This window comes from Thunnus albacares, chromosome 1, assembly GCF_914725855.1.
Source record: "Thunnus albacares chromosome 1, fThuAlb1.1, whole genome shotgun sequence".
Lineage (NCBI taxonomy): Eukaryota > Metazoa > Chordata > Actinopteri > Scombriformes > Scombridae > Thunnus > Thunnus albacares.
The window spans coordinates 1,703,386-1,728,680 of record NC_058106.1 but is presented as its reverse complement, the minus strand read 5'-3'; the positions used below and the strand labels follow the sequence as shown (position 1 = coordinate 1,728,680).

At 40.1% G+C, this 25,295-nt stretch overlaps 2 protein-coding genes across 2 annotated transcripts; both read right to left on the bottom strand.

The window, feature by feature from the left end:
* Positions 1-316: 316 nt before the first annotated feature.
* Positions 317-4,719, bottom strand: LOC122986235 (mucin-5AC-like). Its single transcript, XM_044357398.1, has 4 exons — positions 4,689-4,719; positions 4,399-4,600; positions 1,360-3,763; positions 317-403 (listed from the first exon to the last, which is right to left on the bottom strand). The coding sequence occupies exons 1-4, from the start codon at positions 4,717-4,719 to the stop codon at positions 317-319; spliced, it is 2,724 nt and encodes a 907-aa protein (XP_044213333.1).
* LOC122978905 (mucin-5B-like) lies at positions 4,710-23,309 on the bottom strand. The gene is made up of 20 exons (XM_044346018.1): positions 23,194-23,309; positions 22,983-23,100; positions 22,589-22,727; positions 21,697-21,807; positions 21,267-21,336; positions 18,339-18,476; positions 17,263-17,427; positions 17,085-17,179; positions 16,820-16,946; positions 13,525-13,780; positions 13,056-13,108; positions 11,997-12,100; positions 11,675-11,826; positions 11,374-11,512; positions 10,774-10,884; positions 9,591-9,770; positions 9,222-9,461; positions 8,101-8,257; positions 5,148-5,276; positions 4,710-4,969 (listed from the first exon to the last, which is right to left on the bottom strand). Exons 1-20 carry the CDS (start codon positions 23,297-23,299, stop codon positions 4,815-4,817), a joined length of 2,745 nt encoding a protein of 914 aa, XP_044201953.1. The 5' UTR covers positions 23,300-23,309; the 3' UTR covers positions 4,710-4,814.
* Positions 23,310-25,295: the final 1,986 nt, after the last annotated feature.

Here is a 25,295-nt window from a genome sequence, read left to right as displayed (position 1 = left end):
GCTACACGTCATATCATGTCCCCCTGGGCAAAGAGTTGTTGTAGGTAGCCTAGTAGTAGTTGTTGTCTCAGTTACGGTAGAAGGTGTAGTGGCAGTAGTAGTTGTTGTAGGTGCCTGAGTTGTACTTGTTGTCTCAGATGTGGTAGAAGGTGTAGTGGGTGGAGTAGTTGTTGTAGGTGTCTGAGTTGTAGTTGTTTCAGTGGCTGTAGAGGGTGAAGTGGTTGTTGTAGTTGTAGGTGTCTGAGTTGTAGTTGTTTCAGTTGTGGTAGTGGGTGTTGAGGTTGTAGTAGTTGTAGGTTTCTGAGTTGTAATTGTTTCAGTTGTGCTGGAAGGTGCTACGTATGTGGTAGTTGAAGGTGTTGAAGTTGGAATATTTGTAGGGGCAGTTGATGGTGTTGGACACCTACAGCATTTAAATTTAATCTCATAGTCGAAACACTCCTGCTGAAGCCCTTGTTGTTTGTTGTTGCATATGAGACCTACATCTTTATTGCATGTCACAGCTTGTCCCACCTGTGACATGGAAAGACCTGGGTAAAGAACAGCTCTACACTGGACCTCTTCTGGAGTTGAACAAACATGATAACCAGCAGAGATTATATTCTGGATGGTTTCATTTTCTCCACCATTAGGGCCCGGCGTAGGATTGCCAAGATTTATCCATTCTGACCAGCCACACGTCATATCATGTCCCCCTGGGCAAAGAGTTGTTGTAGGTAGCCTAGTAGTAGTTGTTGTCTCAGTTATGGTAGAAGGTGTAGTGGCAGTAGTGGTTGTTGTAGGTGCCTGAGTTGTACTTGTCTTCTCAGATGTGGTAGAAGGTGTAGTGGGTGGAGTAGTTGTTGTAGGTGTCTGAGTTGTAGTTGTTTCAGTTGTGGTAGTGGGTGTTGAGGTTGTAGTAGTTGTAGGTTTCTGAGTTGTAATTGTTTCAGTTGTGCTGGAAGGTGCTACGTATGTGGTAGTTGAAGGTGTTGAAGTTGGAATATTTGTAGGGGCAGTTGATGGTGTTGGACACCTACAGCATTTAAATTTAATCTCGTAGTCGAAACACTCCTGCTGAAGCCCTTGTTGTTTGTTGTTGCATATGAGACCTACATCTTTATTGCATGTCACAGCTTGTCCCACCTCTGACAAGGGAAGACTTGGGTAAAGAACAGCTCTACACTGGACCTCTTCTGGAGTTGAACAAACATGATAACCAGCAGAGATTATATTCTGGATGGTTTCATTTTCTCCACCATTAGGGCCCGGCGTGGGTTTGCCAAGATTTATCCATTCTGACCAGCCACACGTCATATCATGTCCCCCTGGGCAAAGAGTTGTTGTAGGTAGCCTAGTAGTAGTTTTTGTCTCAGTTACGGTAGAAGGTGTAGTGGCAGTAGTGGTTGTTGTAGGTGCCTGAGTTGTACTTGTTGTCTCAGATGTGGTAGAAGGTGTAGTGGGTGGAGTAGTTGTTGTAGGTGTCTGAGTTGTAGTTGTTTCAGTGGCTGTAGAGGGTGTAGTGGTTGTTGTAGTTGTAGGTGTCTGAGTTGTAGTTGTTTCAGTTGTGGTAGTGGGTGTTGAGGTTGTAGTAGTTGTAGGTTTCTGAGTTGTAATTGTTTCAGTTGTGCTGGAAGGTGCTACGTATGTGGTAGTTGAAGGTGTTGAAGTTGGAATATTTGTAGGGGCAGTTGATGGTGTTGGACACCTACAGCATTTAAATTTAATCTCGTAGTCGAAACACTCCTGCTGAAGCCCTTGTTGTTTGTTGTTGCATATGAGACCTACATCTTTATTGCATGTCACAGCTTGTCCCACCTCTGACAAGGGAAGACTTGGGTAAAGAACAGCTCTACACTGGACCTCTTCTGGAGTTGAACAAACATGATAACCAGCAGAGATTATATTCTGGATGGTTTCATTTTCTCCACCATTAGGGCCCGGCGTGGGTTTGCCAAGATTTATCCATTCTGACCAGCCACACGTCATATCATGTCCCCCTGGGCAAAGAGTTGTTGTAGGTAGCCTAGTAGTAGTTGTTGTCTCAGTTACGGTAGAAGGTGTAGTGGCAGTAGTGGTTGTTGTAGGTGCCTGAGTTGTACTTGTTGTCTCAGATGTGGTAGAAGGTGTAGTGGGTGGAGTAGTTGTTGTAGGTGTCTGAGTTGTAGTTGTTTCAGTGGCTGTAGAGGGTGTAGTGGTTGTTGTAGTTGTAGGTGTCTGAGTTGTAGTTGTTTCAGTTGTGGTAGTGGGTGTTGAGGTTGTAGTAGTTGTAGGTTTCTGAGTTGTAATTGTTTCAGTTGTGCTGGAAGGTGCTACGTATGTGGTAGTTGAAGGTGTTGAAGTTGGAATATTTGTAGGGGCAGTTGATGGTGTTGGACACCTACAGCATTTAAATTTAATCTCGTAGTCGAAACACTCCTGCTGAAGCCCTTGTTGTTTGTTGTTGCATATGAGACCTACATCTTTATTGCATGTCACAGCTTGTCCCACCTCTGACAAGGGAAGACTTGGGTAAAGAACAGCTCTACACTGGACCTCTTCTGGAGTTGAACAAACATGATAACCAGCAGAGATTATATTCTGGATGGTTTCATTTTCTCCACCATTAGGGCCCGGCGTGGGTTTGCCAAGATTTATCCATTCTGACCAGCCACACGTCATATCATGTCCCCCTGGGCAAAGAGTTGTTGTAGGTAGCCTAGTAGTAGTTGTTGTCTCAGTTACGGTAGAAGGTGTAGTGGCAGTAGTGGTTGTTGTAGGTGCCTGAGTTGTACTTGTTGTCTCAGATGTGGTAGAAGGTGTAGTGGGTGGAGTAGTTGTTGTAGGTGTCTGAGTTGTAGTTGTTTCAGTGGCTGTAGAGGGTGTAGTGGTTGTTGTAGTTGTAGGTGTCTGAGTTGTAGTTGTTTCAGTTGTGGTAGTGGGTGTTGAGGTTGTAGTAGTTGTAGGTTTCTGAGTTGTAATTGTTTCAGTTGTGCTGGAAGGTGCTACGTATGTGGTAGTTGAAGGTGTTGAAGTTGGAATATTTGTAGGGGCAGTTGATGGTGTTGGACACCTACAGCATTTAAATTTAATCTCGTAGTCGAAACACCCCTGCTGTAGCCCTTGTTGTTTGTTGTTGCATATGAGACCTACATCTTTATTGCATGTCACAGCTTGTCCCACCTCTGACAAGGGAAGACTTGGGTAAAGAACAGCTCTACACTGGACCTCTTCTGGAGTTGAACAAACATGATAACCAGCAGAGATTATATTCTGGATGGTTTCATTTTCTCCACCATTAGGGCCCGGCGTGGGTTTGCCAAGATTTATCCATTCTGACCAGCCACACGTCATATCATGTCCCCCTGGGCAAAGAGTTGTTGTAGGTAGCCTAGTAGTAGTTGTTGTCTCAGTTACGGTAGAAGGTGTAGTGGCAGTAGTGGTTGTTGTAGGTGCCTGAGTTGTACTTGTTGTCTCAGATGTGGTAGAAGGTGTAGTGGGTGGAGTAGTTGTTGTAGGTGTCTGAGTTGTAGTTGTTTCAGTTGTGGTAGTGGGTGTTGAGGTTGTAGTAGTTGTAGGTTTCTGAGTTGTGTCTGTTGTCTCAGTAGTGGTGGAAGCTTTAGTGGGTGGAATAGTTGTTGTAGATTTCTGAGTTGTAGTTGTTTCAGTTGTAGTAAAAGGCGTATTGGTTGTAGGAGTTGATGTAGTCGTCTGAGTTGTGCTTTTCTGAGTTGTGGAAGAAGGTGTAGTGGGTGGAGTAGTTGTTGTAGGTGTCTGAGTTTTAGTTGGCAATTCACTTGTGGTACTAGTATGAGAAGATTGTGGTGTAGTTGGTATGGTTGTGAACGTAATTGTAGTAGGTTTTGGCGTTTTCCTGCACTGTATTGCCTTGCAACACTTAACCTTTATTTCATAATTGTAACACATGGGGGGGTTTTGTAAGCTGTTCTTACACAGAAGTCCTTGGTTATTACATGTTACTGTTTGTCCCAGTTCGTCTAGTGGAACACCTGGATAGTGCACAGCTTGACACACCACTGCCACTGGATTGTCACAGATGTTATATCCTCTCTGGATAATGTGTTTTATGGTTTCATTGTCTCCACGTCCAGGACCATATTCAGGGTAGTCTGAACTTATCCACCGTGACCAGTAGCAGAACGTTTCCTGACAAGATGTTTCAGTAACACTTTCTGTTGTTGTAGGTTTTACTGGGGGTTTTGCAGTTGAGATTGAAGGTGTTTCAGGAGTAGATTTTCTCGTGACTGTGACTGTGACTAGCTCTGTGGACACACATAATTCAGGCGTTGGTTAAGAAACTGTATAATGTCATAGTCGAAATATATATATCATATATCATATACCTTACATTAGTTGAATATATCTTCATGTTCCAAAATAGTCTTGTGCATACCTGGTGTGATTGATGTAAAAACAAACGTGGTTGAAGAGTGGCTTGCTGTAGTAGTGGTTGCAATGGACATAGATGTTGTTAGTGTGGGTACTGGGCACGGGTATGATTCCTTGTCAATGGTACCGTCATTCCCACACACTGCTGTGATGCAGTTACCATGTCCATCTGTTGTGTTATAGATGGTATTGCCAGGGGGATATTTGTTTCCATTATATGTGCAAGTACAGGCTGTAAAGAGAGAGGATGTATTATTAACATATCAACCTAATATAAGTATGTATTTTACAACCCTCAATCTCTCCAAATTTTTTCATACCTTGGGCATCATAGCGACATTCGATGGTCATTGAACTGCATGTACTTCAAGAGAGGACATGAAATATTGTCAGATTGACAGAACCAGCAGAGTTATATTACCTTGATTGACACATTAAATCAAGACCTACCATGTGTGACAGTTTTCAGTTGTTGGCACTTTGTCACCATTATTGAAGTGTGTCCCCTCTTTATTGTAGCAGCCACAGTGGTCTTTTGAAACACATGTCATTGCATCTTCATCGAAGTATGGCTCAGCAGGAGGACATTTTGGATAACAACCTGATTGAAAACCAAATTGTTGTTCATACGGTGCCAGAAATGGATTGTTTAATAATTGTTGACAGTGTTGAAATCATTTGAATTAATAATTATTAGAATTATTATTGTTTTCAATCTTAAATCTTCAATCAAATTTGATTAGCAAATCAGACCAAGCTACAAAAACATTATATTTTACCTTCTAGAGGAGGTATCTGTGTAGAGCAGATGCCTGAGGGGTTCCTGCAGGTTTTCATACAAGGAAATCCACATGGCACATAGTGCCACTCACATTCACCAGGGGGATTGTAATAATCACAGAAGAGAGCTGGGAAAGATAATAAAACTTATTTAGTACAGGCACATTCCAGACTGGAATATTTAGTGAGAATACTGATGACTTTAGACCTGTGGTTGCACATGGTACCCTGGCCAAAAACCAGAGCAGTACAATAATGATGAAAATTACCTTGAGAAAGGCCATATTTGTCAGCAGGAAACACAGACAGTGTAGGAAAGTGTGCATGGTCTAACATTTAGCCCAACTACAGCCCAGAGTGTCTTAAGGACAACTGCTGACTGGCAATGGTGTGTGGACCCGGGTAGACATGCTTAAGATATGTTTAAAAAAAATTAAGTCTGTCCTTAACGCTAATGCATCAGATATTTTTCTTGTTTGTTCCTAAAGGACATTAATGTCTACATATATCAGTATATATAAATATGACATGGTATTAGAGAATAAACTAACACTACAGGTTCTTGTTTAAAAGGTTGGCGAGAATAATTAAACATTAAAGTTAAACTCCTCTCTACCTGGTATTAAAATGTGATCTGTGCCTGGATATCTCATACAGATAATGACATCTGATCAAAGGCTATCAGTAAGCAATCACTTACTGTTCATAATTCTGTGACATTACTGTGCTTATTAGAACTGTCTTCAGTGTTGTCTGCAAGTGTGAGCATAAAACTCAGAAAGACGTCTTCTGTTTTGTGAGTCTTTATTACAGAAATTGCCACCACAATTTTGGTGTTGTCAGGCAGGATGCTGAACGTGGACCAGTGGCAAACTCAATGCTGACAGACAAAAGCTTTGCATAGTCAGAAAAATAAAACCTCTGAGGATTCCCTTGACCTCCCCTACGAAGAAAGGGTGAGAAGGGGGACAAATGCTGATGGTTGAGAGCGAAGGAAGAAAGGGTATGAATGATCACTCCAATTGAGAAAAATATTTCTGGAAAATTTCCTCTGTGATTCTTAGAATTGCAAAATAGCATTTTTCTGTTTATTGTTATTTGGTTATGAGAAAAAAACAGAAAAGAGAAATAGTAAAAGGGGTTCTATATAGGCAATGGCTTACTAGGGCATGTGCAGGCTAGAGAACCGCCCATAGCAGTAAACTCGAGAAAACAAATGAGGGAAAAAAATTAAACCTAGGACCAGAGGAAGGAGTCGTGGTAAAGGATGAGTGATTGGCTGAGGCCAAGGCAAAGGCAAAGGTCACTCTGATGGATGTTTCAACTGCAGTGCCAGTGACCACTGGGCTAAGGACTGGCCAAAGAAACACAAGGACGAGATGACAGCTGATTGACAGTGCACAGAGCTGGAAACAGGTTGGGGTCCAGATGAACAACATGACAGTAAGAACACTCAGGACAGATACACAAACACAAAACCCTCAGCAATTAGTTCAGAATGCCAACATATATTTAGAAGAGAAAGAACAACAGAATACAGAAAATATCAAATATTCTATGCTTGCACATACAGCATACAGGGTCATGCCCACACACACATTTCAAGTTTCAGCCCAAGGAGTAACCTTTTTGGTAGACTCAGGGGCAGCAGAGTCTGTTGTTAAAGCATCAGATTTGATCCCAACTTCAAAAATGAGCAGTAGAACATTAAGAACAATAGGGGAAACAGGGAATTCAATAAAAGAAAGATATATGGTGCCAGAGTTCATGATGAAGTGATTGGAAATTTTAAACACTCATTCCTATTGTCAAGTTGCTGTCCAGTAAACTTGTTAGGCTGGGACCTTATGTGTGCTTTGGGCCTCACCCTGGTGTGTAGCGAAATGGGGATAGAGGCTGGGCTAGAGCATAACAAGGAAAAAGGAGCTTTGCAATTGATGAAATATGATCCACACTCTGCTGTATGTATATGAATGGCAACTGAACACATCCCAGAGCTATAAACCAGGGGTGTGTCTGAATACAAATACGTTATTCGGCAAAGCACAAATAGTGGGTTTTTTACGAATATTTATTTTGTACAAATATTTTAAAAATGATTTGTCGGTCGGTTACATCACTAGCTCAGTCTCTCTCGTCTACTCCGCTGTTACATCTATCAGCAGGTCTCAATGAGAGGAGTCATATCCACTTGCTACATGAAGCACGTTTCCTAATTTGGACATTACTCCTGGACTTTGGGGTGTTCTCCAGAGATAAAGCCGACACACACGAGTGCTCCCAAGGGACTCTCCATAACCAGTTGTTCCCTTTCTCCTTTCCAGAAAGTTAGATTGTAAAAAATAGGCAATAAATGAAAAGTGCAAAGCATTAATTGCCTTTGAAGTTCTTCCCTACACGTTACACAATGTGCTGTCTCTGTGTTATTGGTGTATAAATAGGTAGAGGTCTGTCTGCAATGAGGCGATGAGTAAAGTTTTAGCTCAGTAGTCAGCCCAGTCGTCTATGATCTGGGAGACTCCAGTTTGAGACCTGGTGTGGGGACCTCCTTCGTAAGGTAGTTTATTATTGAACACTTATTGTAACACTTTAATTTTCTAAAATTGAAAGTGTAATAAAAAACAGGCCTTTTTAAGCCTCTTTCCACTTTTAATCGAATACAAACACAACAAATACAGATACAAATACATATACTGGGCTCTCTGCACATCCCTACTCTAAATAGGTACCTGCTAGACACAGCACATACACACATGTATTTCTCAGATATGGTTCATGAAAGTCTTAGACTCATCTCACATTCTTCTCTATACTACAACCAACCACCCTACTTTGAGGGTTACTACTACAGCCCCTCTCTTTCTTTCCTTTCCCATTAACCTGAGTTTACCTCAGACCAACTGTATCAACTGTACGCTGATTGTAGTTTTGCAACAAGGAACATTTACTCACGGCAGATCTTTGGGGTTCTCCATTGTACACAGATGCCAGCTTGATTACAGGATTCAGCATAAGCCGCCACAGCAGTGCAGAAACACTCGCAGTCTCCACCAGTGTCACAAGCACAGGAGTCAAACACACATGCTTCATAGTATGGAGCAGGATCCACCTACAGACAAGTGTTTGAAGATTATGAGTTAAAGCTGCATGAAAGAGAAATCCCACAACAAAACTACATCTCAGAGGCAAATATTGTACTTTTTACTCCAATAAACTGATCAACATCAACAGTTACAGATACTAATTACGATACATTATTAAAGATTGAAATACCCAACGGTGTATAAAACAGTTCAACTCCACCTCAACTAGCTACAACATTGAAATTTAACAGCTATAATGACCAAATAATATACCAAATATATACTGTAATACGTAACAATTTAACACTCAGAAAGGGCCATTCTGCTGCATAATGAGTAATTTTTATTTTGATATTTTTGATTGATTTTAAAAACATTTGAAATTGATTGAGTCAATTTTGATAATACTTCTGTACTTTTAAGTATGAAGACACCTAATGTATAAGCAGAATCGTGTGCACATCTGCTGTTTATGTTTCTGCCTGTTTTGGAATTCAGTATGTGCTGGAAATATCGTGTCAGTCTGCCTATTAGTTTATGTGATGCCAAAGTTGATCTTTTGGCCTGAAAGCACAAGCTCATAAAAGCTTAGTCTAAAATGGCCTGAAATAGATTTGGATGGGTTTTTTTCATACAAGAGGGAGATATGACATGGTGCCACTAAAGGAACGTTCAGGGGTTCACCAAAATATTACATGGTAATCTTGGGATTCTTCTTTGAAACAGCTTTACATGGATTAGATAAGGGTAAAACTTTAACTTGACAGTGGTGCTGAATATAAACTAAGGGGTCACTAAAATAATTACAATTCATTCTCTTTGGACCATGGATGTCCATTTTTGCAGATATTGTCACATCTTATTCTGTTTGAAGGACAGATGGAGCAACTGCCAAACTGACAAACATCACCATCATTAGGCCTTGCTGCTTGCAAGGTAAAAACAGAAGGAAAAACTTCAACAACAAATTTGACTTCAACGACAACCTACCGTGGAGTGGCAGGCAGAGAAGACATCACTCTGTATGATGCTACACTTTTTCTGGGCCCACGAGTATCTAAATGGGTTGGCTGTGCAGGGGCCTGTGATGCTCTGAGTGTCAGGGCAGCTTGGTGAATCCTTCCAGCTATTCCCAAACACGAGAGGATTGACCACCACAGCATGGCACCTTGTAGTGAAGTCATTATTCGCATTGTTGTCATAGTTGCCACACAGCCCGCACACCCGACCCTGAAAAACAGAGCACCTTATATTATGCTGTTCGACTCAAATATCAAAACAAAGTTTGTCTTTTTTTGTTTGAACAAATCATTTAAAGTCTCATTAAAACTGAAATGTTCCTTCACATTGCAGGTTTACCTTATATTTTGGACTGAGCTTGATGAACAAGCTGGTCTTCCTGTCCCAAATGAGAATGAGGCCGTTGTTGGCTTCAATTACCAAGTAGATGCCCATAGTGCTGTAGCGGAATGGAACTATTTCTTCATTTCCTTTTGAAAGCAGCTGGTAGCTTCCCTCTGTTAGAATCAGTTCTGTACTCTAAACATAAGAACAAATTGTTTATTGTTTGATTGATTGGGTATATACATATACATATATATACATATATATATGTAATATGTTGCATTTACTGTTTACTTATGATATGTTTGACTCCAAAGCCAAAATTTCTGACTGAAAATTCTGAAGCCATTAAATCATTGTGATTGTCATTTAATCAATTGTTTTTTGCAGCTATGATGGGCCCCTCTAGTTCTTTTGTATTCCACCAACACCACCCTAAGTCATCTATTTTAGGCTGCAATGTGGCATTTGTAAGTATACTAAGTCCTAAGTAATCCATTTCTTCCAGTCTGCAAAACACATTCAACATACAATTAGACAAATTACATAGTATGCATTTCTATTGCATTGCATTATATCCTTTTATGAACTCATATGGGATCTTCATAATGCATGCAAATAGCAAAAGCCAACATAAACTTGTAAAACTGGGAGAATTTTGTGTTTGATTCAATGTGGGTGCAAAGGATCAAGTTTGGCTGCAGGATTACTGACCACAACAAGAAAAAATCAAAAGGGAAATCAGACTGCCATCTCAACCTTTATCACCATTACAGTTACATTATGGTGTAAATCCTGTGGGCATTAATTTGTTTTTCTCTTCATTAATTTATTGAGTTTATTTAATAAAATCAGTTTTTTGTATAAATGATGAGATAAGTTGAGAGGAAAGATTTTTTAAAATCCCTTTTGGAAATGTAAATGAAAGATTTTTGTAAAAGTTTTAAAAAGCCATTAGCAAAACATCTTCAATAATCTAAAGCAAGTCCAGATATGTCATATCAGTTCATTTTAATTTACAAAAAAAAATCTTGTCTCTCAAAATATCAACATATCAATAAAGTTACATTGGAGTTTACAAAAATCTTACATCAAGAAAGGGCTATGAATCTATCTTGAATGTCATCTCTGTGTAAGCAGTTGATATTGAAACAGACAAAGCAGTTGCTATTGAAAAGGTTTTATATTGACTGCTTACATCCAGGAAAACCTTGATGGTCTTGGAGCAAGTGGTTCCTGTGGTTCCACATGGAACATTCTCAGTGATCACTCTGAAGGTTCCATTACTCTCAGCACTGCCACAATAGTCCTGAGGAAGGACACACACACACACACGCACACACACACACACAAACACAATTGCATCAATAGATGCGTAGATTACTGATTACTGGCCAATCATAACATTAAATAAATGTAGATAATAATGTTGAATGAATATGTATTCAGGATGTTGGAGTGTATATTGCATATATGTTTGTCTCTACCTCCATGCAACAACTCATTGATACAAGAAATAAGCAAGGACTTTGAAAAGTATGACATATGCAGAATACCAAAAGCATTTTGTAGGGCAGGGTTACAGTTGTAATTAAGTTTTAGTATTTTTAATCGCTCACTGACATTGTCTGAGATGGCTCATTCTTGAATATGTCACACGGCATGTTGAGTCCATCATCAATCATAACATATGCTCACCTCAGTCAAAAAATGAAGGTGAAATGTGAAAAAATGAACATCAGTTCCATCACTCTGTTCAACTGATTTTGTGTGCTTTCATTTCATTCATTTCACTCACCTGAGTGAGAATGTATTCACAGCTGCCATCAAAGGTGAAGCGTTTCTGATCAAAAGTCATATAGTGTCCATCACCATATACAGAGCAGGTTCCATCACACTGGTTGGTAGTGCACTGCCATTTCCTGTCTTTACAAGTGCTGCAAACAAATAAAGATTAGATCACCATTAGGCATCAGGCTTATAATAAATGACGTGACTTTTTGTTTGTACATTTCAATCACAGACTGAGGTGTTGCCAAAAGAATTAAGGTGTATCTTTCTAGCTTTACAACATTTCATTCCTCTTGTGATTCACCTACCAGGTGTTGCAGTCCACCTTGGTAGTCTCTCCAGGCTGGTAGGAGATGCCGTTGTGAACACAGGAACAGGCCTCTGGCTTGATACAGCCTCCTTTACCATCAGATACCATCCCAGATGGACACATACAGCCAGAGACACACTCTATGCTCACCTGGAGAAAATATCAAACATACAATCCATAGATGTATATGTAATTTCTGCTGAGGTTTACCAAATCATGTTTTGCTTTACCTCAGATTACCCACTTATCTATTCAAGATATTAACTAATAATATGTATTTTTATGTAAATGTTTCTTTGTGTTGGGAAAAGGTGACTCACACAAGCCATGTCTAATGTGTTGCAGCTCTTTTCACACTCAATTCCTTTTGCAGCTGGACCATTAGCAGAGCAGTTCAAGAACTCCATGGGAGGAGCACAGGCTGCTGAGAAAAGGCATGATTGAAATAACTTTAATATGTCTTTTAAATTAATCTTTGTCACTCATCATCATCATTGTTGCCCAGATTTATTGTACCAAAAAGACATTTTTATGCCTGAATTAATGGAGCTTGGAAAACTGATTTTTTTAAGATATTGATTATGACAATTATACATCCATACAGCTTGAAAACGAGCCCTAAGAATCAAATACACAGCCAGAGATTTAGTGAAACGTACGGTTTGCAAAACAAACATTCTGTGATTTAAATGAGTAATATTACATTTAAATGATGCAGGAGACTCAGCAGCTCCTTTGTTTTTCTGTCTTCTCTTCACTTTCTATTCCTGGGATACCAGCAGCATACTCTAAGCCTCCAGGGGACCCTGTCAACTGTAAACTGTGGTAAAAATCGCCCCCTGGCAACAGGAAACTCTCTAGTGTTTGGAGGCTAATGCTGAAACACTGGCAAGTGAATTTAAGTTTTGTCTGTATTCTAAAACCAAATCATAAAACTATTTAATGTCTAAGGCTCATCATTTTCATTTTTACGAATTTTCATCCCAAATATCTATCTGAACATCTCACTCTTATAAAAAAACAAATGAACACCTTTCCATTGAACACAAACAAAATCTTGTTTAGTATTATATTCAACCTCCAAACAATGCAACCAACTATTTTAGCTATGAAGGATACCAACAACTGTCCAAGGTTCTAAATCTGACAGATTCAGCTTCATACTAGAGATTATTGTAAGTCTGTTACATCTGGAAATGTAACTCAAATCTATTAAGACCTACTCTTTCCTAGTTCACAGCATACATAGACACTGTTTCCCCGTAAATAAATACAGCTGGTGAATACCGTAAGAACATTCTCTGCCTTATACAAGGTACTGTAAGGAATTTACCACTTTTAGACTGCCACTTATCAGGTGATTCTGTTATGTAACTTACATGGCTGTATAATGAACTCTCCAATGCAGCTTAGTTTGCCCTCCTTACAAGTGCTAGTAGAAAAAAAAAGAAATATATTAATATACATAGATAACACTATATCACACAGTTTCAAGATTTGTGCCCAATCTGTAGTCCAAATGTATACAAAAATAGCCAAAATTCAAAACCTGCCTGTCAACTGTTACTCTCAAATTGATTGGCAGGTCTTTGAACACAACAACTACAAGCCAGTACTTTTATTTATGATCACTTAAAAAAGACAAAATGCCCTTTCATATAAAATTCTGTATCTTTAATTATATACAGTATATGAATATATTTAGCATTTTACTGCTGAAGAATTTTATGGCTTGGGGCTTTAACTCTAAGATATGAGGTATGGTACTCTCATTTCAACCAACCAAATCACATACAAATCACATGCAATAACACAATAACAAACTTATACAATATATCATTTTCATACCACATGAGCCCATCCTTGTTGACAACTTGTCCAGGAGGCACCACTGTGCCTTTGTCATGACAGGGACAAGCCTGAGATGGGACACAGTTCCCAGAGTCGTCTAGGTAGCTTCCCTCTGCACAGATACAGCCGTCGATGGGCGGGAAGGAGAAGTGACAACTGAGATCTGTAGTGCTGATGCAGCGGCAGGTTCGACTGCTGGATGTGATGTTGTAGGAGTACACCATGTTACTGGGGCAGGAACTGGAATACTTTCCTAAGGAGATCAGACCACAGGAAGCAGAGGAAAAACTGACACTGTTGCATTGCAATAATGGCACAGGAAGATATATAAAGACCCATGCCAGTGTTTTTGCACAATTTAGCCAATTTGCCACATTATTAGGCCCAAGCATTTAGCGGTGTGAAGGCCCTCTTGTAACTGGAGGAATTTTTGTTATTATTAGGGCCCGCCCACCGAATGGTGTGAAGGCCTTCTTGTAATTGAGGGAATTATTATTCTCTATTATTATTCTTCCATAAGAAACGCTTTTTTGAGCGGCTAAACGTGCTTGAAAATTTACAAAACTTTGCACATATGTCAGAAGTTGTGAAAAATTTCATATTTTATGGGACTAGGCCATGGGCATGGCAAAAGGGCCTAAGGGCACCCCCTAGAAAAATTCAAATTTGAAGCCCCTCCTTCCAAATTGACATACATGAACGAAATTTGGTAGGAACATGTATCATGGCCAGACGCACAAAAAATGCTCTTGGAGCCATACCCTAAATCTAACAGGAAGTCACCGTTTTGAATTTAATTTGCAATTTTTGCACAGATTTTGCTATTTGCAGGTGTTGTGTTTTAACAAACTCCTCCTAGAGATTTAACCTGACCGACTTTGAATTTGGTCAATGTCATCTAAAGACCTTTGCAATGAAAAGTTATCAAAACCTTGAGTTTTCATTGAATGCTATTACCGTTGCAATGCAGCAAACTTTGATGTTTTGCCATGAAAAAGGAAGTTGTTATAACTTAAACATACATCATCCAATCTGCCCCAAATTTCTCATGCTTGATAAGAGTCCCTGCTTGAACACATCATGTGTCAATATTGAGTCACAGTTGTAGCGCCACCTACTGGAAACAGGAAGTTACAGGTGCCATACTTTTATGACCTGTGCCTAGCAGGTTGAACACATCCACTTCAAATTTGGTCAGAAAAGCCTTAAGACCTTGATAATGCTATATTGTGAAACTTGTGACTTTTCATTGAACTCAGTTGCCATGGCGATGCGGCAAATTTCAATGTTTTGCCATTGCAAAACAAATTGTTGCAACTCAACTCCACATGGTCAGATCTTTCCTAAATTTCACATGTTTGATAAGAGTCCTGGTCTGAAGACATGTACAGGACAATATTGTACTATAGTAATAGCGCCACCTACTGACAACAGGAAGTTATAGGCCACATACTTTTACTAACTACTCCTGGCAGGTTAACCATATCCACCTAAAATTTGGTCAGCTAAGTTGTAATACATTGATGATGCTAAACGGTTAAGCTTTTGAGTTTTCATAAAAAGCTGGTGCCATGGCGACGTATTATTTGCCATGAAACAGGAAGCTGTTTTTTATGGGCTACGGATGCTTGAAAACTCACAAAACTTGGCACACACATCAGAAGGGTGCTATTAAGTTGTCTGATATGGGTTTTCAGCTTGGGTATGGCAAAATAAATCGAGGGCACTCCCTAGAAAATTTAAATTAAAAGCAAACACCTTTAAATTTGAGGTTGATGAATGAAATTTGGTAGGCACATGTATCATGTCCAGACACAAAAAAGCCTCTTGAAGCCATACCCTCAGTCCAACTTGAAGTCAGCCATTTTGAATTTACTTGCGTTTTTTGCGCACTTTTTGCCATTTTCAGACATTGTATTTTAACGAACTCCTCCTAGAGATTTAACCCAACCAACTTCAAATTTGGTCAATGTCATCTAAAGACTTTTGCAATGAAAGGTAATCAAAATCTTGAGTTTACACTGAACGCCCTTGCCGTGGTGACGCGGCAAAGGTTGATGTTTCACCATGAAACATGAAGTTGTTGTAACTTGAATGTGCACTGTCCAACCTGCACAAAATTTCTCATGCTTGATAAAGGTCCCAGCCTGAACGCATCTACATGTCAATATTGAGTCATAGTCATACCTACTGACAACAGGATGTCAGCCTTATATGACAAACATCATCTGAGTCACATGAAATTTACACAGTGTCGTCTACAGTTGATATACAGCAACATGATATATAAGTTGTGGGTGTTGTCTAGTGCCACCTAGTGGACACAGGAAGTGATATTTAACTCCTTCATGCAATGTCTGATAAGAGCCCGGTCCTGAACACATCTGCATGCCTGCAATAACAGTCCTTTGACTGCATCGCACCCCAGCATGAACAAATGTGCGAGGGCCTGATCATTGTTGCTTGCATCTTAAATTATAGTTAAATCTGTTTGTAGTTATGTTGTAGTGTTTTAGGTTGTTTTTCCTAAGTGAATGCAGCTACTGGTTTTAGTTAATTTTACAAAAAACAGTTATTGTGATCTAGTTATGGCCTAAAGGTTAGAGAAGCAAGCTTGTGACCGGATTCAATCACTGGTTCAATCCTTGGAATAACAGGAGGAATCTGAGCAGGAAAAGTGAAAAGTGAAAAAGCAGTGCTTGCCCCTCCATCATTATCATCACTGAGGTGCCCTTGAGCAAGGCCCTTAACCCCAACTGCTCCAGTGGAGCTGCACAGTGGCCAGCAGGTCAGACTGTAGTTGTACTGGACCGCTTCCAGGTGTGAATGTGTGAAATGGTGTAAGTGCAAAAGAGAGGCTTCCCTGAATAAATGAAGGTGTTAAAAAAAATCCTTGATGATTGTAACTATTGCTGTGCAGAGTTATTCTGTATTTCTATCAATCAAGCAAGTTTCATGACCCTCAAGGTGATTTTCTTACTCCACAAAATTAGAAAGACGGGAATGGCTCAAAATAAAAAAGGATAAAGTATAGTTAATTTGTAGTAATTTAGGATAAAACGTGATCCTTTATAATCATAGTGTGATAGAATAGAACAAACTGCAAGAAACCAACTATTTCTAATTGAAACAGTTGGCTTTTATGTCAAAAAAATATGTGAAGGATTTATCTAATGCTTGGCCAAACTGACTTGGATATGTGTGAGGACACTCAATCTTCAAGCCTCTTCTACCAATTCCAAGAAGAGAATCCTCGTAAAATTGTACTGTTTCACCTTTCCTCACTACTCACCACAGATAGTCTTCCTCCAGCCACTGATATGGATCCCTGCAGCTGCACAGGCATGGACATACGAAGAGACTGCAGCACACATGCAGTCCTCACTTTTCTCACAGTTACAGCTGTCATACATGCAGTTCTGAGAGGAGACAGAATTTAAAAAAAAAAAAAAAAAAAAAACAGCAGTGTGAGGTCATATCCCAGGTCTGGAGACTGGTCCAAGTACAATCCACAGAAATATGTAAAGTTTACAGCTGTGTATAGCTGTGAGACTTACCTCTTTGTAAATGTCAGGGTTGATCTCTGAGTGGCAGGAGGCGAACACTCCTTGAGGGTCACTCAACATGGAACACCAGTGCTGGGCATACTTCTCTGTTATTGAAGCACAAGGATTAACATCAGTCATTCTGAAGAATTCACAGTGGTAAAAGAGAATCTAAATGAGTCTGACCCACCATTATCCAGACTAAGACTGCAGGGGTTCTCAAAGTTGCTCTTAACATCAGGACAGCCAGCATGTGTCTTCCAGCTATTGACAAAACCAGCTGCTGTGGCATCTGGAACACCACTGAGCTTAAGAAAGTCATCAGCCTGGTTACTGTTGAAGTTCCCACACAGACCTGCAGGCAGACACCATCATGTTGGTGGCAATACATAAGCATTCATTGTAGAGGCAAATTTGATTGATTCTATGGGTATTCTCACTACACAAATTTCTTTTGTACTAAAACCAAAACAGATAAAGAAAAAGGCACACCACAGCAGAACATTTTGCAAAAAATAATATTATATATAATACTGAATATATATTCAATATGGGGGAAGTGATCCACATTGTGGCACTATACTGTTGTCTGAATTTAAAATAAATTAGCTGTATGTGCTAGGTTTTTGCAGCCTCTCAGAAGATTCTGTTATTCATTACAGAAAAGTCAAATTATGAAGTCTATCAATCAAACTTTCTACAGTTTTTTTAAATTTCATCAAAGTTTCATATATGTGGACAAGTGAGTCTTCTACTGTATATGATTTGAAAATGCAGGGAAGCATGGAAGATTAATGTAATGATTACACACACCTGTTTGGTGAAGGTATAGCTTGATATTTCCACTTCAAACAATGAATAAATCGCTCTTGCCTCATTGAGCAAAGAAATACTACATTAAGACATTAAGGCAACCAGTTAGTAACATATTGTTGTATAAGCTGTATTTATGTCAAAGTCCCTTCTAGTTTTTTTAAACACTCATACAATTTGCAGAATCTCCCTTTTCAAAAATGGGAATATTTGACTTTTTTTGTCTCAGTATTTCTTCTTTCTCACTCCAATGGATATGTTTGATGCTATTTTATATACTGTTTATGTTAGTTATAATATTGACTTTGCCTGTGTCCCAGACTATGCCTGGAGTAGTTGCTTGTGTTTATTTACAGAACCTCTTATTTCCATGTTTTATTCACTGTTTGCATATTCACTGTTTGTGGGATGTTTTCAGTCTGAGACCAGCTACAGATCATTCAGGGTTCATACCACAGGTCTTGGCCTGGTAGTCACTGGTCACTGTCATGTAAAGCTGCATGACTGGCTGGAGCTGCACCTCCAACAGAACACCAACAGATGTCTGGACCAGAAGGTAGAAAGTGGACGCTTTGAGGGCAGAGATCCCAGCTAGAGGTTGAGAGAAAAGATGGAGATGAGAGTTGTTAAGGGGGTAGCAGGGAGGAGGGAAGGGGAGGGGGCAGAGTGGAATACTATTAGTCTGCCCATCTGGATAGTCGAAGAAAAAAGTTCACAGTGAAAGCATATTAAAATTGAAATCTATCATTTTCTGCATGCTGTCATCCAAATCAGGCCACAGACAAATGAAAGGATGTTGGCTCTGCAGCGAGTAAGTTCAACAGAGTACTAGGTGGATTTATTACATGTCTACATGGTGTCAGAATGGCGCTTGGGTTGTTGTTGCTAGCCAAAACGTGTTAATTAACATGAAGCTAATAAAAAGAGCAGCGAGTAAGTTCAAGAGTGCTAGGTGGATTTATTACATGTCTACATGGTGTCAGAATGGAGCTTGGACTCACTGGTTTTTGACTAAAATGTGGCAGACAATTGGATTTTAAGAGAATTGGAGTTTAAGAAGGAATGGTGGGTGTACTGCATGGTTGGACTTTCTGCTACCTCAAAAAAGTTCAGGCTTACACCTTCCTCAACTTTGCTGGCTCTGAAGCTTTGGATAAATACGAAATCTTCATGTTTGGAGATGACAAGGACAAAGAGGATCCAGAGGTACTGATACAAAAGTTTGATACCATATGTCTCCTATTAAAAAATGTAACAATGGACCAACACACATTCAACACCATGAAACAAAAAGTGGGGGACACTACACACAGAATTAATATGTTTTTACATTAAGACTGCTGGCCAAAAGATGTAACTTCAGCAGTCTAACTGACAAACTGATCAGGGATCGATTGGTGTGTGGTATTGTATTGTATTGTATTTATTGGGACCATGTACAGTGTTAACCATAAATGTTAACATTTGATGTACTGCACCAGATTTACCTTAAAGCTAATCCATAGCAATGCCCTGTACTCGCAGCTTCTTAAACAGAAAGACCTGATGTTGCACTCTGCCATAGAGCTCTGCATGTTACATGAGCAGTTGGAACGGGGCAGCAAGGAGCTATAGAAGGAGGCCCCAGAAGGAGGCACACAGGAAGGCCCTTATTCAAATTGTAGTGGAAAACACACATCTGACAGAGGCAAGTGCCCTGCCTTCAATAAACACTGCAATACCTGTAGGAAATTAAACCACTTCTCTAGGTGCTGTAGATCTAAACCATTTTCTGCCAGCAAATTTTCAAGTACACAGAGAGGAGGTCTAGTACAGGCACCATCAGACTGTGAGAGTTTATAGGCTCCACCACAGAAGGATGAACTTTTCACCACACTCTTCTCCACCTCCACCCAGAAAGAACTGAGAGTCAAAATAGATTCTGAAATGAAATATAACATCATGTCAAAGGCTACAATGAACCGGTGATTGTCAGGTGGCTCAAGTTCCAGGTAGTGGACCTCAATGTGAAGCCACTCTTGGGCTTTGAAGACAGCAACAAACTGGGTCTGGTAAGCATTGCTCCCAAGGTACACAGCTTCCAACAGGGAACTCCAGAGTTCAGCAAATACAAAGACCTGTTTGACTATGACAGCATAGGCAAGCTCCCAGTGCTCTATCACATGTGGATTGATGAATTTGTGCCCTCCGCCATATATGTTCCCAGGCAGGTGCTGCTTGCTATGCTATGGACAAAGTAGTAGCAGAACTTGATAGAATGACTAAACTAAGAGTCATCACGCTTGTTGTGGAAGCCACTGAATGGGTCTCAAACATGGTGGCAGCCAGCAAGAAAGATGGAAAAGTTAGGCTCTGCATAGACTCAGTGCACCTTAACAAAGCATTCCTCAGGCCCCACCATCCAATGACAACTGTGGAGCAGGTCATTGCGGATATGTCTGAAGCCAAGGTGTTTAGTATTCTGAATGCAAAATGTGGGTGTTGGCAGTTTTCCCTCAATGAGCAGTCATCAAGACTCACTACCTTCATAACTCCAGGTGACCATTACTGCTTCCCTCACATGCCTTATGGTATTTCTACAGGGAGTGAAGTTTTCCAGTGATGCATGGAATAGCTTTTTGCAGGATTACTGTGCAAGATCATAGTGGATGATATCCTGCTCTGGGGCAAATCCATGCAGGTGCATGATGTGTGTCTCCACAAAGTCCTGGACAGGATTCAACCCAATAACCTGAAGCTCATCCCTGACAAGTGTTGGGGTAATGGTAATGACTGTGTACATGCTCTCTACTTGGAGGAAAGCTCAGACAGGAGACACTCACTGACCCCAAATTCAGGAGCTTGTCCAACATTGTCTCAAAAACCTGGCCTGGCTTGTGAAAACGACTCCCAAATAGTGTCAAACCCTACTATGCAATGAGGAATGAGATCACAACAATGGACAATGGACTGTCAGCGATTTATCATTCCTCACTTTCTCCAATAATACTACCTGCAGCAACTCCACTAGGGCCACCCTGGCATCAAGGCCACAGTGCACAGAGCCAAGGAGGGACTATTTTGGCCCTTAATGTACTGTGACAGTTTGATCTGAGTTTTGTGAGCTGTCTGTCTAAATGTCACATATTGCACCTTTAGGATAGTATTTAAACGTTGATATGGTAGATAGGTTGTAGATATTGTAGGTAGAGGTCAGATATAATAGTTTGGGCATTGCAATCAAATATTTAGGAACTGAGAAGCCTGACAACAAATGAAATGAGTCCTCAGTCATTCAGCTAAACTGTTTTTGGTATACATTAAATAGAAAAATATACTGTAGGTTATAATGTGGCCACAGACAGTATACATGTTTTGCACATGCACATACTATACACTCACCAGCTGAAAAGGGTAACTGAGCATAGATGCCATTCACAAAAACCTTGCCATTTGGCTGGATGGTAATCACCTATATTGAAAGGAGACAAGATGTTATTACTGAAATCTTTACATTCTGAGTGCATGTTCACTCATGGTGTAATGATTAAATTACACTAAAATATGCTTTTATAGCACTACCATGGAACAGTGCAACTTTGATTAAGAGTGGATATAAATATAGAATAAAAAAAACGTAACTGATATTCTCTGTGATGGATTACCTAACTCAATCATGTTTGTAGACTGAAATATTATATTAACTGCTGAAATAATAGAAATCAATGGCTGGTTGGAATATAGGAAAAACATGTTCAGCAATCTACGAATCTATTCATGCCATTGTGTGTGTGTGTGTGTGTGTGTGTGTGTGTGTGTGTATCATACTCACATTAGCCCCTCCAGACAAACCCAAGGTAACAGACTTTAGGCAGGTCTCACTATCAGTCAGTCCACACTGCCCCAGTTCTCCCTGTACCACAAACGAGGCTCCACTGCAGTCCTAAACATACAAACATAAAACTAATCAAACAGTGCTGCTTGCTAACTGTCAAACTGAAACAACAGCAGATCGAGTTTCCATTCAATTTCCAGATTAATTTCCTGTCTTCTTGTTTTTTAATCTACCTCTAATCCTGATCTAAATGTTAATCTAATATGTGTGTCCTCTTTTTTTACACTACATTATTTACTTTGCAGTTCCATCCTATTGACAGGGAGAGCTTGTTTGTTGTGTAGGACTGTTAATGCACTTCCTGTGAGGCTGGAAGGGGATTGGGATCAGAAGAATGGCAGGTAATATTAGGGAACTATGATTTTTTTTTATTATTGATTGATTTTTTTGTTGTTGCAATGTTTAAAACCACTGCTGAAAAAAAGGTCAGATATTAATATTGTGTGCTAACTCTGTATCCCTCAATTAGAGGATTTTTTTTTTGACGAACTGATTATTGTTAATATAACAAAACACTGACAGCATCAGAGAACATGATTAACTGATTATTTTTAACCAATACTAATTTGTATTATAGCTTATATTGTAACGTGAAGATTTAGTTGTCTAATATTAGCAAGTTATTAAAATAACTGTCAGTCAGTTTGGAAGTGATACCAACTTCCAGTGCAAAGTTTGGTTACATTTGCATCTTGTATTCGATTTTGCTTTTTTTGATATTTAAATAAACTGAGGTTTAGAGAGACATACATACATCTACAGTGTTGTGCCAGTGTTATCTTAGCAGAGCGGTGTGTGGTATATAAGCAGTAATGATGATGTTTATGACCTTAGCCAGAACGTAGGAGCAGTCTCCATGGAAGGTGTAGATTTTCCCATCAAAAGTGTTGACGTGGGCTCCTCCCTCCACAGAACAGGTTCCTGGACAGTTCTCTTCTGTGCAATTCCACTGGCCACCCTCACACACACTGTCAACACACACATCTGGATCTTAATTGATTCTCAGCAGATAGCTGATTTAATAATTTGCAACTATCTCCAAGACAGTTTTATTTATAAACTAGGCGGAGCCCATTCTTGGATATACTGTATATTTGTACAGGACACAGACTGACAATATAGAAATTGATCATTTCATCTGAATGATTTTTCAAGCAAACAAACACATTCCCATAATGTGGAGTGTTCCTTTAACATGCAGACAGACGAAATATATATCTTACCAGTTTTTGCAGTTACTGGTGTAGGACTCTCCTGGCCCATAGATCTTGCTGTTGTAGTTGCAGGAGCACTCGCTCAGTGGAACACAACCCTTTCCTTTTAAATCATCCAGCACCGTGCCTGAACGAAATCACAGTAATACTGTATTGGGGTTGTGTGTGTGTGTGTGTGTGTGTGTGTTTGTGTGTGTGTGTGTGTGTCACTCTGCCGTACCTGCAGGGCAGAAGCATCCATCGATACAGTGGTTGTCACAGGTGTGGCTAGCTTCAGGGTTGGAGCAGGTATCAGAACATGGGCTCCCACACTCTTTGTACTCCATATTGTAGGGACATGACTTCCCTGTGAATACATCAGTTTTTTCTCACCACTTGACTTATATCTTTGATAAATTCATTCACACAAACACTACTATTGTAGTCTGGTTCCAGCCCCTGAATGGTCTGCCCACAGTGTGGGTAGTGTCTACCACTTCAGGGGCTGTATTCACAAAGTATCTTATCTTACCACTAGGAGTCCTCCTAAGTGTCACTAAAAGTTCCAGTAACACTTTCTATGACGCTCATGTCTATAATGCATTTTAGATATTATCATTATAAATAATTATGAACAATAATAATAATAATATAATTAAAATTATACAATACTATAAGCATATTATGATGCATTATAAGCTTGTAACGCATTATAGACATGAGCAGCAGAGTCATAGAAAGTCTTACCAGAGTTCCTAACTAAGAGTTTCCTCTTAAAACCGATTTGCACAACTTGCTGAGATTAACTTTTAATAAGAAATGTTTGACCCCAATTGGATGTTATGAAAATGAAATGAAATGAAACCTCCGCAGTGATTGGTTGACAGGTGACTGGGCTGTGTCAGTGAATGTTAAGGGAAATATTCTTCAACACACAGCAGCATGATTAGATAAAATAGGATGGAGAGATAGATATACAGATTTCATGAATGAAACAAGGTCAAACTGTACTGTAGATTGTATCTGACAAACATCATCTACATGCTGATACTGAGATGTTTTTTGTTTTTTTTGTTTTTTTACAGTTGACTGAAACCTATTGAATACAGAAGACGTGATGTTATGAATCCCTTGTGTCTGAGGAAGGCCCTCTACACTTAACTAAAGAAACGAGCAGTGATAGGAACTGAGTCAGTCCGTCATTGGGGGTTTTCAAGTAGGCACTTTTCATCATTAATATTTTATCGATTTGTCCACCACCAGTGGATGTTATTTGGGACACATCATCAGTTGTGTACCTCAGCGTCATCGGGTGTTTCAGCCTTTTCCTCACAATACACCCTCTGCTGAGGCAGGCCCACCACAGGCTGATCAGAGCTGGGTGTGTGCCCCAGTCCTTTTGGGGCCCAGCTGAGGTCTTTCCTCCTCATCCATATCCACTGGCTACAGCATTCTGAAGTTCCCGATGTTTCCTTGATAGTCTGGCACAGGGCTTAGCCGCATATTCGCAGTTCTGTCAGCAACCTAGTAGTAGGTATTGCTACAAAGCTCCGACAACTAACCTCCACAGGACAAACCATCATACTCCAGCCTTGCTGTTCTGCATCAGCTGCCATCTCAGCATACCACAGCCTCTTCCTCTCATTTGCTTCATCGTCAGCATCCTCCCGGGGTACTGTCAGCTCTCCAAAGTAGACAGTGTGCAGAGAGTTGGACCAGAGCACCAAGTCTAGTCTCAAGGTGGTAGTGGCTATTTCTGACGGGACTGTAAGACATTGGCATATATCAGCCCGCATTTCCCAGTCCTGGGTGGCTTCCAATTGTCCAGTTCTCGTTGTTGGCGGGAGCTTTCTCTGTCCCAGTTCCCATTCTCGGACAAATGATGTTTTCAGAACTGTTCTTCATGTTCTAAGGGGCAAGGCATTGGTAATTATTCTCTTGGATTCAAGAGCTGATGCCAAGCACTTCAGTACTTGGTTGTGTGTCCAAGTGTACCTGCCTTGGGAGAGGCTCACTTTTCACCCAGTGAAGATGTGTCTGAGGGTAGCTGGAGTTGAACACAGGGGGCATGATGGATTTTCGGAAGAATCAGCAGTTCGATTCCTGGCTTCTCCAGTCTGCATGTCTATGTGTCCTTGGGCAAGATACTTAACCCCTAATTGCTCCTGATGGCTGTGCCATCAGTGTGAGAATGTATGTGAATTATTAGATTTCCTCTGATGGGCAGGTTGGGACCTCGCATGGTAGCCCCTATACCCATTCAGCGTATGAATGTGTGTGAATGGGTGAATGTGATTCATAGTGTAAAAGCGCTTTGAGTGGTCAGAAGACTAGAAAGGCGCT

Excerpts from the sequence above, each read along its gene's own strand:
- LOC122978905 (XM_044346018.1), bottom strand. The coding sequence starts at position 23,299 with ATGGAGTACAAAGAGTGTGGGAGCCCATGTTCTGATACCTGCTCCAAC. Across the intron at positions 12,101-13,055 it reads AGAGTTCATTATACAGCCAT|CAGCCTGTGCTCCTCCCATG; the intron begins GTAAGTTACATA and ends GCCTTTTCTCAG. Across the intron at positions 9,771-10,773 it reads CCATCAAGGTTTTCCTGGAT|AGTACAGAACTGATTCTAAC; the intron begins GTAAGCAGTCAA and ends TCTTATGTTTAG.
- LOC122986235 (XM_044357398.1), bottom strand. The coding sequence starts at position 4,719 with ATGACCATCGAATGTCGCTATGATGCCCAAG. Across the intron at positions 4,601-4,688 it reads ATGTCGCTATGATGCCCAAG|CCTGTACTTGCACATATAAT; the intron begins GTATGAAAAAAT and ends CTCTCTTTACAG. Across the intron at positions 404-1,359 it reads CTGCCACTACACCTTCTACC|GTGTCCAACACCATCAACTG; the intron begins GTAACTGAGACA and ends TAAATGCTGTAG.